This window comes from Mobula hypostoma, chromosome 10 (assembly GCF_963921235.1).
Source record: "Mobula hypostoma chromosome 10, sMobHyp1.1, whole genome shotgun sequence".
Taxonomy (NCBI): Eukaryota; Metazoa; Chordata; class Chondrichthyes; order Myliobatiformes; family Myliobatidae; genus Mobula; species Mobula hypostoma.
In genome coordinates this window covers 132106786-132123235 of record NC_086106.1, presented here as the reverse complement: position 1 = coordinate 132123235, position 16450 = coordinate 132106786, and the positions used below count along the sequence as shown (strand labels likewise).

At 40.4% G+C, this 16450-nt stretch overlaps 1 protein-coding gene across 1 annotated transcript in view; it reads left to right on the top strand.

Annotated features, from left to right (window-relative positions):
* LOC134353176 (tripeptidyl-peptidase 2-like) overlaps nucleotides 1-16450 on the top strand; it is a 201819-nt gene that overhangs the window by 30385 nt on the left and 154984 nt on the right. Inside the window, exons 4-8 of the mRNA XM_063061169.1 lie at nucleotides 188-292; nucleotides 980-1104; nucleotides 3272-3435; nucleotides 6002-6156; nucleotides 7596-7672. Of these exons, the coding sequence (XP_062917239.1) occupies nucleotides 188-292; nucleotides 980-1104; nucleotides 3272-3435; nucleotides 6002-6156; nucleotides 7596-7672 (626 nt within the window). The remainder of the gene's footprint in view (nucleotides 1-187; nucleotides 293-979; nucleotides 1105-3271; nucleotides 3436-6001; nucleotides 6157-7595; nucleotides 7673-16450) is intronic.

Genomic DNA, 16450 nt, shown 5'->3' with positions numbered 1-16450 from the left:
GTTTATAGAGTCATAGTCATAGAAAAGTACAGCACAGAAACAGGCCCTTTAGCCCATCTAGTCCGTGCCAAACCATATAATCTGCCCAGTCCCATCAACCTGCACCGAAGGAACATGCATATTTTCCCCCTGATGCTTTTGTTCTTTCATGCCCTAATTTTGTGCCTTTGCCCACCTTTGCAAACAGCAAGAGAGACGGGAGAAGCGATGGGATCCTCTTCATCGTGTGGCTGTGGCAGAAGCACACCGAAGGCTGACGGAATTCAACAAAAACACCGCAACTCTATCTCAGGTAGGGTCGATGTACGTAGATCCCTCAGGGCTGCCGCACAAGTTGATGGGTGGTTAAGAAGGCATATGATGTGTTGGCCTTCATTAGTTGGAGGATTGAGTTCAAGTGCCATGAGGTAATGTTGCTGCTCTGTAAAGCCCTAGTTGGACCACACTTGGAGTGTTGTGTTCGGTTCTGGTCACCTTGTAATAGGAAAGATGTGTAATCTTTAGCGAGGATGTAGAAGAGATTTAGGAAAGCAAAGTACAGTGGATTCCAGTTAACTGAGCCATCATTAATTGGGGCAGCTGCTTATTTGGGATAACTATTAAAGAACAAAGACTAATCGAGAAAATAGTTGGGATTCCCTTTGTTTATTTGGGACACGATGCTGCTTAATTGGGGCAGGAGACCGTTGACAAACAGTTTCTAACTAATGTCAGACTATACACTTTTGTAGTTGTTAGGTCTTACACCGTGCTTAGAATGAACGGTTTTTAAATAGCGTCAGTCGCATGTGGCTATGTACGTGCTTCTGTTTATTTATTTCTGCCTTGAGCTTGACTACTTTGGTAAAAAGAGAACTATACATTCTCCTTCAGTCTCTTCCAGGACAGGGGTCTTTTACCCTGACATCATTCCAGAGGGTAGAGGATTGTTTTGCAATTTGAGTGCTAATATCTCACCTTGGAATTGGACTTTCAACAGGAAGAGAAGCTGATACAGGAAGATCTTCAGTGCCAAATTGATCAGTTGGATATACAAGAGAAGAAATATTCTGACCTTGGACCTGTATATGACTGCTTGGTTTGGCATGATGGAGAGAGTTGGAGGTGAACTCATTTTACGTCATTTCTGATGCTAGGTCATTAGACCTTTGTATGTTTTATTTGACACCATACAATTCTGACAGTTACAGCCAAGTTCTGAAGAACAATTTGCATTTCCCAATATTGAAATTATGCCTTATTTGAAATTCTGATTAAATATTTATTTTCAGTAATGACTCAGAGCACATTTTTTAATAAAAGCTAATTACAATAACTTATCTAATTATTATGAAGAATTGACTTGGAGGCAAAGGAAGTTCACGTAATTGCAGCAACATATCTTCAGAAGTTGTGTCACAGTTCTAAAAGAGATTACCAAATTTAAGTGAACTTTGTGATTGAATTGTGTGGACTATAAGACACAAGTGCAGAATTAGGCCATTTAGCCCTTTGAGTCTGCTCTGGAATTCCCACGTGGCTGATTTGTTATCCCTCTCAACCCCATTCACCTGCCTTTTTCCTGTAACCTTTGACCCCTTACAATTACAGAACTCTTGACCTTCGGTTTAAATATACCCAATGACTTGGCCTCCACATCCATCTGTGGCAATGAATATCACAGATTCATCAGTACTATGTGTATGTACATATTACATTTACACAGTGCTGTACGCTAACCTTACTTATGGCTTACTCCAGATTCACCCTGTGTTTACATGAGACAGTGGCGTTAATGACAATATCCTGATTGCCCAGTGAAAAGTCAGTTTTGATGTGAATAGACAAATGGGACTGCCTGCCTGGGAAACACAGTCAACATGGATGAGTTAGGCTGAAGGGCCTGTTTTCATAAGGCCATAAGACATGGGAGCAGAATTGGGCCATTTAGCCTATCGAGTCTGCTCTGCCATTCAATCATGACTGATCCTTTTTTTTCCTCTCCTCAGCTCCACTCCCCGACCTTCTCCCTGTAACCTTTGATGCCGTGTCCGATCAAGAGCCTATCAAGTTCTGCCTTAAATACGCCCAATGACCTGGCCTCCACAGCTGCCTGAGGCAATAAATTCCACAAACTCACCACCCTCTGGCTAAAGAAACTTCTCTGCATCTGTTTTAAATGGATGCCCCTCATTTGCCACTTTCTTACCCATTTTCCTAATCAGTCTAAGTCCTTCTACAGCCTACCTGTTTCCTCAGAACTACCTGCCCCTCCACTAATCTTTGTGACATCTGCAAACTTGGCAACAAAGCTATCTATTTCATCATCTAAATCAATGATATACAGCATAAAAAGAAGCAGTCCCAACACCAACCCCTGCGGAACATTACTAGTCACTGGCAGTCAACCAGAAAAAGATCCTTTTATTCCCACTGGCTGCCTCCTACCAATCAGCCAATCCTCTAACCATGCCAGTAACTTCCCTGTAATAACATGGGCTCTTAACATGGTAAGCAGCCTCATGTGTGGCACCTTGTCAAAGGCCTTCTGAAAGTCCAAATGTACAATATCCATTGCACCCCCTTTATCTATCCTACGTGTATGCTTCTCAAAGAATTCCATCAGGTTCGTCAGACAAGACTTTCCCTGAAGGAAACCATGCTGACTGTGCCCTATCTTGTCCTGTGTTACAAATACTCCATAACCTCATTCTTAACAATGGATTCCAACTTCTTCCCAACCGCTGAGGTCAGGCTAACTGGTCTATAATTTCCTTTCTGCTGCCTTCCTCTTCTTAAAGAGTTGAGTGACATTTGCAATTTTCCAGTCCTCTGGCACCATGTCAGAGTCCAATAATTTGAAAGATCCTTACGAATGCCTCCACCATCTCTACTGCTACCTCTTTCAGAACCCTAGGATGCAGTTCATCTGGTCCAGGTGACCTATGTACCTTTGGGTCTTTCAGCTTTTTGAACACCTTCTCCCTTGTAATACTCACTGCACTCACTTCCCTTCCCTTATACCCTTCAACATCTGGCACAATGAAGTGTCTTCTACAATGGAGACTAATGCAAAATTCTCATTTACTTCATCTTTCCATGCTGTAATTCTCTGACTCTATAAATCTTTGGGCACCTCCTTGATCTAATCTCTTTCAAATTTAAAGATAATCTTCATTGTCATATATGTATTGAAATATACAGTGAAGCATGTCATTTGCATCAACAGCCAACACAGTCCAAGATGTTTATCCTTTTGCTTCTCTCATTTTTTTTCTCTCCCTCTTGGTAGAGCTTGTCTTGACACCAGTGAATGTGGAAACCTGAGTAGCTGTCGAACTCTAAGGAGCTACAAGGAAAGCTATGAATATGCACAGCTGGGTAAATCAGAAATGCTGAATTACTCCATCAATATTTACGATGATGGCAACACTCTTTCCATTGTCACAAATTCTGGTAAGCCTGCAACAGAAAGGAATTTATTGTTTTTTTTTAATGTACAGAAGTAAACCATCCCCATGCTTCCAATCTACAGAAAACAACCCTTGGAATCGCTTGAATTAAGATTAAGGATGTTGTATCCTGATGTGTTAGTGATCCAAAGGTTCTTCAGAAGTTGAGAAAGGGGCATTAAACAAGTTCAAGTTTATTGTCATTTGAGGTACATATATACTACCAGAAAAAGCAACGTTCCTTTGGACCACAGTGCATCCACAAAACATACATCGCACAGCAGATAAAACAATATTACTATGAATAAGTTAATGAAATACAATTTTAAAAGCATGTAGTGTGCAGCACAGGTAAACAGTACAGTAAACTGTAAACAGCTCAGTGTCCTAGCAACGAAACCTTGGTGGTGGCAGGGTATTCATTAGGCTCACAGACTGAGGAAAGAAGCTGTTACTCAGTCTGATGATCCTAGTCCTGACGCTCTTGTATCTCTTTTATGAACTTTGCTAAAAACTTGTTGCTTACGGCTGTTTTATTAAATGCCGCAAAAACAAAAAGCAAATGAGAGAGAACAAAGAAAAGATAAAGGGAAAGATCAATCATGGCTGTCAGCTACTCAGACAGAAATTCCAGTGATAACAATTATTCCTTAAAATAGCCAGATTCCAGTGCGTGACACCTGCTACTGAAAACTAAGAAACTTCCAGAAAAATACCGAAGGAATATATCATAATTTCTGGAAAATTTACTGGACAATTGCACAGGTGTCATGGTAGCACAGCAGTTTTCACAATGTTTTTGTAGCTCAGGGCATTGGCGTTCATAGTTGCAATGTCATTTGTAACGAGTCTGTACGTTCTCCCTATGGAATGTGTGGGTTTTCTCAGGGTGCTCCAGTCTCCTCCCACAGTCCAAAGATATACTGGTAGGTTGTTAATTTGGGGATTGTAAAGTGTCCTATGAATAGGCTAGGGTTAAATTGGGTGTTACTGGGTGGTGCAGCTTGTAGGGCCTGTTGTTCGCTGTATCTCAATAAAAAGGTAGGGTATAAAGGTGATTATATAAAATTACAAGCAATCATTGGAAATTAAACTGCAATTCGACACCCAACCCAGCAAGATTATAAGGATATAATCTCACATGCAACACGTTGTTGTGATCATTTGAAAGGGCTTTGCAAGCGTCGTCAGCAGTAACTTTCACTGAGAATGAGATGTGTACCTGAGAAGGAAAAAGGTGTAAGTCATAAAGAAACTGCTTGGGGAAGCAGGGTTGACTGAACAACTCTATTGAAGTATAAACAGAGGAGAATCTGCAACGTTTGTGTGTGTGGGTGTGTGTGTATAAAGGCCTAGATAGATGATGATGATGACATTAACTCAGACCAAAGGCCAGCGTCGGGCATTTTTCATGCCTTACAAGGTGCGGAATGAGAGACTGTCTGGCGTGTCACTCCACACACAGACATTTTGCAGTACAGTATGTTTCTTTATTTTACGAGGTGGAGTTGTGAGCTCAACAGTCAACCCGGCACGGATGGAAAGCATACTCCGAAACGGCCCGATTGGATTCGAACCCAGGAACCTCCGTTTCGGAGTCCGGCACTGATGTCACTGCGCCACCAGCCGACAATAGAGTGACTTTGAAAGGATATTTCCAGTAATGGGAGAGTAGAGTTTAGCACAGCCTTGGGATACAAAGATGACCCTTTGTAACAGAGAAGTGGAAGAGGGTGCCAGAGGGTGGTGAATCTGTGGAATTCATTGCCATGTACGGCTGTGGAGGGCAAGTCATTGGGTGTATTTAAAGCAAAGTTTGCTAGATTCTTGATTAGTAAGAGCGTTAAAGGTTTTGGGTAGAAGCTAGGAGAATGAGCTTAGGAGGGATAATAAATCTGCCATGATGGAATGGTGTAGTTCAGCCATGATGGGGCGAATGGCCTACTTCTGCTCCTATGTCTTCTATTAACTCTACTAAAGTGCTGTGGAAACACAAAGGAGTGCAGATGCAGGAATCTAGATATAAACTAAACTACTGGCATAACTCGTGCTGATTGTTTTGTGGTGGATCCTTGCCGCCCATCCCATGATCTCCTTGACCCACTACCATTAGGAAGGAGGTACAGGAGCATCAGGACTAGGACTGCCAAACTGGGTAGCAGCTTCTTCCCTAAGGCTGTGAGACTAATGAATACCCTGCCATCACAGAGGTCTCGTCACCAGGACAACGAGGTGTTTACTGGATTGTTTACTGTTTACTGGTGCTGTGCACTACATGCATTAAACGTATTTAATGTTTTAACTTATTTAACTTATTTGTGGGTGCAATGTGGTCCAAAGGAACGTTGTTTTGTTTGTTTGTATGTATGTACAGTCAGGTAACAATGAACTTGACACAGGGTCTTGACCTGAAATATCGAATATCCTTTTGCTTCCACAGATGCTGCTTGATCAGCTAAGTTATTCCAGTAGTTTTGTTGTTCTACCAAATTGCTATTTTTTCACAGGATGGGATGAAGGTCTTGCTAAATGATAGTATGTAAAAGATGTTTTATTTTACATATGAACAGGATCCCATGGGACACATGTGGCTGCAATTGCTGCTGGGCACTTTCCAGAAGATCCAGAGAGGAATGGCGTAGCTCCTGGAGCCCAGATTTTGGCCATTAAAGTGGCTGACTCCAGGTTAAACACGATGGAAACTGGGACCAGCTTAATCCGTGCCGTGAGTGACCTTCTCTTAAAGCCCATGAAGTGATAGTGAAATATAGCACAGAGGCTGTTTGGCCCATCTAGTCCATGCTTTAAACCATATAAATTGCCTACTTCCATCGACCTGCACCGGGCTATAGCCCTTCATATCCCTACTATCCATGTGCCTTCCAAACTTCTCTAAATGTTGAAATCAAGCTTGCATGCACACCTTGTCCTGGCAGCTCATTCTACACTCTCACCACCCTCTGAGTGAAGAAATTTTCCCTCAGGTTCGCCTTAAACTTCGCACTTTTCATCCTTAACCCATGGTTATAGATCCACCCAACCTCAACGGACAAAGCCTGCTTGCATTTACCCTATCTATACTATCTACTACAGTTGATGTCAGAAATTTGCATACACCTTGGCCAAATACATTTAAACTCAGTTTTTCACAATTCCTAACACTGAATCCTAGAAAACATTCCCTGTCTTAGGTCAGTTAGGATCGCTACTTTATTTTAAGAATGTGAAATGTCAGAATAATAGTAGAGGGAATGATTTATTTCAGCTTTTATTTCTTTCATCAGTTTCCCAGTGGATCAGAAGTTTACATACATTTTGTTAGTATTTGGTAGCATTGGCTTTAAATCGTTTAACTTGGGTCTAACGTTTTGAGTAACCTTCCACAAGCTTTTGACAGTAAGTTGCTGGAATTATGTTCCATTCCTCTGGACAGAACTGGTGTAACTGAGTCAGGTTTGTAGGCCTCCTTTCTCTCACACACTTTTTCAGTTCTGCTCACAAATTTTGTATTGGGTTGAGGTCAGGGCTTTGTGATGGCCGCTCCAATACCTAAAACTGCTTTTTTGAGGAATAGAGAGCATGTCTGTAGGGTGAGTACTTTGTTCTGGGTGTCAGATGTGGTAGTGCTGGGAATCTTTCAGTCTCCCAGATGGCCACATTTGCACCAGGTGCACCGAGATGCAGCTCCTGAGAGACCGTGTTAGGGATCTGGAGCTGCGACTTGATGACTTACAGCTTATTAGGAAAAGTGAGCAGGAGATAGATGGGAGCTACGGGGAGTAGTCAACCCCAAGGCTGCAGGAGTTAGACAAGTGGGTGACTGTCAGGGAAGGGAAGGGAAGAACTCAGATACTGTTGAAGTCAGAAGTTTACATTCACCTCGGGGTCCTCCAGTTTCTTCCCACAGTACAAAGACATACCAGTTGATTGTTGTAAATTGTCTGGTAAATTAGGCTAAGGTCAAATAGGTGTGTGGCAGGGCAGCATGTGGGTCCTGAAGAGCCTGTTCTGTATTGTATCTCTAAATTAATAAATTATGACTGGCATTGTAAAGTCTCCTGCTAACCACTGTGCCACCCCCTCTATACTCAATGTTGCAATAATTAATAACACATAATTGTGTAATATGTAAATTGAGCTTCATGTTAATCCTTCACTTTTCAGATGATTGAGGTGATCAATTACAAGTGTGACCTTGTCAATTACAGCTATGGTGAATCAGCTCACTGGGCTAACTCTGGGTAAGTGGAAATCAATTGTGGCCTACACTGGTCTCAAATGGACATATGCTAAACTCTTTAACGTGCAGTGCCATTGACAAATTAGTTATAGCAACAGGAAGCTCTTAAGCTGCGAATCTCCTTTTCTGTTTATGGAGCTATGTCACCATAGTTCTCGTCCATCCATTATTATTCAGTACGGAGCCCATATGCAACATCCAGTTTGGAAATGGGCTGTACCACCAACCAGGCAATGTTGATATTGCTGCTCTGATGCCCCTTCCTCTATATGAATATATTTCTCTGTTCCTTCCTCTCTTGACTGTTCAGCTTCTCCTTAATTGTATCCAATTGTATTGGTTTATTGTGGTCACATGTATAAAAATCAGGTTAATATCACTGGCATATGTCATGAAATTTGTTTTGCAGCAACAGTACAGTGCAATACATAGAGTCAGAGAAGGGTACAGCACAGAAACAGGCCCTTTGGCCCGTTTGGTCCATGCCAAGCCATTTCAACTGCCTACTCCCATCAACCTGCACCGGGACCATAGCCCTCCATACCCCTACCATCCATGTACCTATCAAAATTTCTCTTAAATGTTGCAATTGAACTCACGTGCATCACTTACTCTGGCTGCTCATTTCACATTCTCACAACCCTCTAAGTGAAGAAGTTTCCTCTCATGTTCCCCTTAAACTTTTCACCTTTCACCCTTAACCCATGACCTCTAGTTGTTGTCCCACCCAACCTCAGTGGAAAAAGTCTGTTTGCATTTACCATATCTATTCCCTCATAATTTTATATATCTCTATCAAACCTCCTCTCAATCTTCTAAGTTCCAAGGAATAAAGCATTAACCTATTCAATCTTTCCTTATAACTTGGGTCCTTGTAAGTTTTCAATGTACTCTTTCAACCTTATTTACTACTTTTCTGTAGGTAGGTGACCAAAACTGCATATAATACTCCAAATTAGACCCAACATCCCATCCCTTTATTCAATACTTTGATTTATGAAGGTCAATGTGCCAAAAGCTTTATTTATGACTCTGTCAACCTGTGGCATCACTGTCAATAAATTATGGACCTGTATTCCCAGATCATTTTGTTCTACCATACTTGTCAATGCCCACTGTGTAAGACCTACCCTGGATGGTCCTACCAAAGTGGAACACCTCGCACTTGTCTGCATTAAATTCCATTTGCCATTCTGCATTGGCCATGTAGACATAAAATGGCATGCAAAAGTTTGGGCACCCCTGGTCAAAATCTCTGTTACTGTGAATAGCTAAATGAGTAAAAGATGACCTGATTTCCAAAAGGCATAAAGTTAAAGATGACACATTTCTTTTATATATTAAGCAAGATTACTTTTTTATTTCCATCTTTTACGGTTTCAAAATAACAAAAAAGGAAAAGGGCCCGAAGCAAAAGTTTGGGCACCCTCCATGGTCAGTACTTAGTAGCACCCCCTTTGGCAAGCATCACAGCTTGTAAACGCTTTCTGCAGCTACCTATGAGTCTTTCAATTCTTGTTTGTGGGATTTTAGCCCATTCTTCCTTGCAAAAGACTTGTAGTTCTGTGAGATTCTTGGGCCGTCTTGCATGCACTGCTCTTTTGAGGTCTATCCACAGATTTTCGATGATGTTTAGGATCATTATCCTGTTGTAGAAGCCGTATGTGTGTATGTATATATCTTTTCATCTTCAGCTTTTTTACAGATGGTATGATGTTTGCTTCCAGAATTTACTAGTATTTAATTGAATTCATTCTTCCCTCTACCAGTAAATGTTCCCCGTGCCACTGGCTGCAACACAAGCCCAAAGCATGATCGATCCACCCCCGTGCTCAACAGTTGGAGAGGGGTTCTTTTCATGAAATTCTGCACCCTTTTTTCTCCAAACATACCTTTGCTCATTGCGGCCAAAAAGTTCTATTTTAACTTCATCAATCCACAGGACTTGTTTCCAAAATGCAACAAGCTTGTTTAGATGTTTCTTTGCAAACTTCTTACGCTGAATTTTGTGGTGAGGATGCAGGAAAGGTTTTCTTCTGATGACTCTTCCATGAAGGTCATATTTGTGCAGGTGTTGCTGCACAGCAGAACAGTGCACCACCACTCCAGAGTCTGCTAAATCTTCCTGAAGGTCTTTTGCAGTCAAACTAGGGTTTTGATTTGCCTTTCTAGCAGCAATCTTACGAGCAGTTCTCTCAGAAAGTTTCTTGGTTTTCCAGACCTCAACTTGATCTCCACCGTTCCTGTTAACTGCCATTTCTTAATTACATTGTGAACTGAGGAAACGGCTACCTGAAAACGCTTTACTATCTTCTTATACCCTTCTCCTGCTTTGTGGGCATCATTTATTTTAATTTTCAGAGCGCTAGGCAGCTGCTTAGAGGAGCCCATGGCTGCTGATTGTTGGGACAAGGTTTGAAGAGTCAGGGTAGTTATAAAGCTTTGAAATTTCCTTTATAATATTTATAAAGCTTTGAAACGATGATTGTGAACAAGCCGTAGCCCTAACAAGCTAATTAAGGTCTGAGACCTTGGTAAAAGTTATCTGAGAGCTCAAATCTCTTGGGGTGCCCAAACTTTTGCATGGTGCTCCTTTCCTTTTTTTCACTCTAAAATTGTACAAAACAAAAATAATACACTAATCTTGCTTAAAATGTTGAAAAAAATGTTTCTTCTTTAACTTTATGACTTTTAGAGATCAGTTCATCTTCTACTCACTTAACTATTCACAGATTTTGACCAGGGTGCCCAAACTTTTGCATGCCACTATACGTATGTGTATTATGTATATATTTGGGAAAAGTAGTGCAAAAACAGAGCAAAAAAATGGCAAGATGGTGTACATGGGTTGATTGTCCTTTCAGAAATCTGATAGTGGAGAGGAAGAAGCTATTCCTGACACATTGGCTGTGTGTCTTCAGGCTGCTGTACCTTCTCCCTGATGGTAGCAGTGAGAAAAGTGCATGTCCTGGGTGATGAATGTCCTTAGTGATGGATGTACCAAGGTACAATGAAAAGCTGGTCTTGCATGCTGTTTAAATAGGTAAATTCATTACACAGTGCTCTGAGCTAGAGCATGGTAAAACAATGACAATGCAGAATAGAGTGCGGAAGCTACCGGAAAAATGCAGTGCAGGTAAACAAAGTCCAAAATATAACAAGGTAGAATGTGAGGATGTGTCCATCTTGTCATACAAGAGGTCTTTCAGGAGTCTGATAACAGTGGAATAGAAGCTGTCCTTGAGCCTTGTGGTGTGTGTTTTCAGGCTTTTAAGTCTTCCCAACAGCTCCTAACAGCTAAGTTTCATGCATGACATTGTCCTTTCATATTGCTTAAGTCATAGTGAAGTAACCTGTGCTGCAAAGTACAGTAAGCATAAAACTTGTTTGTTTTCAGTGGCCTTTTCTTTGATAAAGTCTGCTCAGTGTGTCATAATTTTAATTGCAGATAGGAATCAGCCAGTTAACTGATGTTTAGTATTTCAGCAGGTTGGCAAATTAACGAATGTTAGCAAAATAAATCCTCACATTCCTGTTAACTGAAGGGCTGTCTGCAGAAATGGTAGACTAACCAGAAATGTGAATGAAATTAACCTCTCATGATGTTTTTGAATGGAGGCCAGTGTCATCACATCTGACTTTTCCTTTGAGATTTGCTACTTATGGTGAGAGGCACTGTCTACCTCTGCCTACTAGCCAGACTCGCAAAGTGATTTTATATTCATTTTACTGCACATGCACCCTGCCAAATGATTATGGTTGAACTGTCCCAAGCTTCATCGCCCCTTCCTGCCAGCTCTCCATAGTGCTCAATGCTCAATTACTCAACATATAGTGAATACAGCCCAGTCTATCATGGGTAAAGCCCTCCTCAGCGTTGAGCACATCGACATAAAGTATTGTCGCAGGAAAGCAGCATCCCACCACCACGGGTGCCTCAGGACTCACTGGGTTCGGGAAGCTATACTCAGCCATCAGGCTCTTGCACCAAAAGGGATAACTTCACTCAACTTCACTCGCCCCATCAGTTGAAATGTTTCCACAACCTATGGAGTCACTTTCAATGATTCATCTTATGTTCTTGATATTGCTTATTGATTTATTGTTATTACTTCTTTTGTTTTGTATTTGCAGTTTGTTGTCTTTGTCTCACTGGTTGAACACCCAAGTTAATGCAGTCTTTCATTAGTTCTATTATGGTTGTTATTCTATTATGGATTTCTTGAATATGCCACAAGAAAATGAATCTCAGGGTTGTATATGGGCGTGCGCACACACACTTACTTTTTTCACGACAAAACCCTGTTATATTAAAACTGATTCAGAGGCTGTGTCCACTATATGTTGAGTAATTGAGTATTGAACACTATGGAGAACTGGCAGGAAGAGGAGATGAGGCTTGGGACAGATCAGCCATGATCATCTTGAATGGTGGAACTGAATCCCTGCCCACTTTCATGTGCGTTGTCTGACAGTACGTTCCCTAGTGTAAATGATGCCTCTGTTCTCAGACCAGTGGTGGGTCTCAAGCAGTAATTTTGGGACTTTACTTAAGTTCCAAACTTGCTGATTTGAGGCAAAGGTTCACTTTTCTGTACATAATTGTTCACAAAATCCAGGTTTTCAAGTCATTGCTGACAATCCATTCTAATCATCAATTAAACTGTCCTTTATTCTTCTAGGGATGTGATTATATTATGTGGCTAGAACAAAGAAACTTAAAAAAATTTATAGGTTTGCATCTTACTCATAATTTTCTTTCTCACTGAGCTTTGAAAGCTTGGATGTTTTAATCTCTGCCTTTTTAAGTCACATTGATGTAGCTGAGGATCAAATCCTCTTCATTGTTTTCCCTCTCAACAGCATCTGAGAACCTGAAAATAATTTTTTATCTATTTTGATTTCCACCTATAAACCAATCCTCTGTTGTGCTCAATGTGCTGTAATTTCATGTGACACTTTATCAAATGTTTTTAAAAAATGCAAAGGAACAATGTTTTTTTCCTTTTTTAATTGATTTCACTCTTTTCTAAGAAAAAAATCTCCCAGTCTCATGCCTATTTATCTTTTCCTTTCACCCTGCCCCTCATTTAAAATAATTTATTTCACATTCATAAACATAAATGTCAATGTTTTCCCAAGCTAACCTTGTTTCTCACTTTCATCTTTGCTATCTTTAATACAGTTCCATTTGAAATACTTCCCGCAATTCTCTTGTAACTGATATAGTAATTACTGCCAGGATAACCACAAATTGTTATCTGACCATTCATCTCACAACTGAAATGTTGGAGTAAAATGCACTTACGGGTGTACTGAAAGGGGGAGGGGGGAAGCCCAGAGGATGGGCAAGGAGTATAGTGAGAGAGACAGAGAGAGAAAAAGGAGAGAATGAGTGTATGTACATATCTATATCTATCTATCTATCTATCTATATATATATATACACACACACACACACACACACATATATATATAATATATTACATGTATTATATATATAAAATAAATACCCTCTCACTATACTCCTTGCCCATCCTCTGGGCTTCCCCCTCCCCCTTTTCTATCTCCCTCGGCCTCCTGTCCCATGATCCTCTCATATCCCTTTTGCCAATCACCTGTCCAGCTCTTGGCTCCATCCCTCCCCCTCCTGTCTTCTCCTATCATTTTGGATCTCCCCCTCCCCCTCCCACTTTCAAATCTCTTACTAGCTCTTCCTTCAGTTAGTCCTGACGAAGGGTCTCGGTCCCGAAACGTCGACTGTACCTCTTCCTGGAGATGCTGCCTGGCCTGCTGCGTTCACCAGCAACTTTGATGTGTGTTGCTTGAAATTCCAGCATCTGCAGATTTCCTCGTGTTTGCGTTTATAGGATTAAATGCCTGTGGGAAGAAGCTTTTAAGATCTTATGAAGCCTTTGTTTCAATAGCCCAATAGCACTTTCGAGAAAGGAGCTTTTCGAAAATTCATCTTGCTGGGTGTGTAGCATCTGCAATGAATCTTCCTGTGTGCTTCTATGTCCTGCATTATTGTAGACTGCAGCCAATAATAGTTTCTGCTGACCTGATAGTTTGCTGTATTTTTCACATATTGTGAGTTGAAGGAAGTGAGCCCCTGGTGAGCAAAGGAAAGGCTTTAAAAGTTACTTCAAATCCCTCATAAATCCAACGTTACATAGCAGAAATCCAACGTTACATCTAAAAACTGGGAAGACATTCCACTCAATAGATACACCTAGAGGAAATCTGTTTAAGAGGAAGCTGCACTGTTTGAGAACCATCTCCACTCTGCTGCAGTGAATAAGTGGTAGCTGTGAAACGAAAGGCTGAACAACCAAAAGACCCAACCACTAACCACAGCCACAACTTACTCTTGCCCACATGCACCAGAATATGTGGATCCCGGATCAGCCTCTACAGTCACCTGAGGACTTCTCAATAGACAACTCCTGAGGAGAACATCATACTTAACTTGAATGATCGCACTAGTATTACTACTACTACTGTGAGAGGATGCTGCACCAAACTAGTCTGTAAGGAGCTTGTAAGTTCATTGCATAACAATGTGGATTTCCTTCCAAATTCCAAAGATGTACAGGTTAGAGATAGTAAGATGTGAGCATGCTATGTTGGTGCCGGAAATATAGTGACACTTGTAGCTTGCCCCTCAGCACAATCCTCAGACTGTGTTGGTCATTGATGCAAATGATGCTGTATGTTCTGATGTTCCACCGTACATGTGACAAATAGAGCTAATTTTTAATATTTATCCTTTGGATTCCATAGCACAATCCCTGACATACACCACAATTCTTCTTTTTATGCTCTTACCTATTTACTTTGCCCAATCAACATGCAAGTTAAAATCTTACATGATAGTTGCGGTTCCTGTCAAACATGCCCTAGATATTGGAGACACAAGAGAGTGCAGATGATGGAATCTGGAGCAACAAACAATTTACTGGGAGGAATTCAGTGGGTCAAGTCGTGTCTTTGGTAGTGGGATGGTGCTCGAGAAGGAATTGTCAACCTGCATCAGAGGCCTCTGTGGGCCTGCTGGCATCTGTACTGGGTTAGGAGCTACATAGTAGGGGAATTGAGGGTTATGGGGAAAAGGCAGGTAGATGGAGCTGAGCTTACGGACAGATCAGCCATGATCTTATTGAATGGCAGGGCAGGATGGCCTGCTCTTGCTCCTATTTCTTATGTTTTTTTTAAATTTAATTTTTATTTGGATAAGGAATTCACAATTATCATGTACTTTTTTCACACATATAACCTTTTCCATTTTTTTATATGTACAAAACCACAATTATTTATACATTCTTAAGTAGACATTGAGATGATATAAAAGGAAAATAAACATTTAAATAGATAATTATGTACTGTGATAAATCTAACCTATTAGGCTAAGTAATGAAATTAGTTGTTAAGAAAAATGGTAATAATAGTTTCCATACAACCCTTCTGGACCATTTCCACTGGTCCAAAATGTTGCATACAAGCCTATATACCAACCATTGTAGGTGTTTATATCCCAATTTGTTCGTGCTTGTTCCTGCCCGCAGACATAATTATCCAATCCCTATGTACTTATTTACTTAATTTTTTCATTTTTTTTTATCCCTTTCCCAAATCTTTCCCTTTACTTGTGTTAATTCTCTATTTTCCAAAAAAAAACAACAAACATTTAGACTAGGGGTGCTTACGTTAGCAATATTACTGTGTTGATGAGAAGAGCAATATAAATCATTAGGAGAGTCATCTAAAGTCTGCTCGCATTGGGGTTATATATTCAATCCATTTATTCCAGATTTGATAAAATATGTGAGTTTAGCCTCCATAGTGTTTTCCTCATTTTCCTTTCCAGGATTAGAGACATAGAGACTGGGCTATGATCCGACAGATCAATTGTTGCAATATTACAGTTTTTTATCCTGAGTCTATCTGTATTAAAGATAAAGAAATAGTCTATCCTTGAATAGGCTGAATGAGGGAAAGAGTAATATGTATAATCTTTACTAGTAGGGTGTAATTCCCTCCAGACATCTATAATTCCCAACTCCTCCATCAATGAATTCACTTTCCGAGTCAGAGGTTTATTCTGAGTAACTATTCTTGAAGAATCTAATATAGGATTTAATCTAATATTAAAATCCCCTCCACAAATTACTACCCCTCGAGAACTGACCATTAGGTCAAAAATGTGTCTATAAAATGACCATTCACTACCTGGAGGAGCATAAACATTCAGCAATGTTATTTCTGTACCTTCTATTCTTCCTGTGATTTTTACAAACCGTCCTTCTTTGTCTCTAGTCTCTGAAATATGTTCATAATTAAGAGTACTTGATATTAAAGTAGCTACCCCTCTTTTGTGACTCAATTTATATGATGAATAAAATACATGCTTAAAGCCCATTCTTTTTAATTTTCCATGTTCAGATTGGCTCATATGTGTTTCCTGGAGGAAAGCTATTTGTGCCCTCTCTTTTTTCAATTTAGACATAATCTTATTTCTTTTAATTGGATTCAAAACCCCATTAACATTATAGGAAATTATTTTTACCAATTCAGTTTGCATTTTTCTCTAGTAGAAAAAAAGCACTCTCCTTTTCTAACCAAACAGCAATCCCTTCTCAACAGTAAACCAAGACATATAACCACACCCTAGACATTTCTGAACGTATAACATATGAAAATTTTCCCCGACTTCCCACAGTGAGGCCTGAGCACCGACCCGCCACAGTTCAGAGGGATAGCCTCTATCTTCACCCTGTGT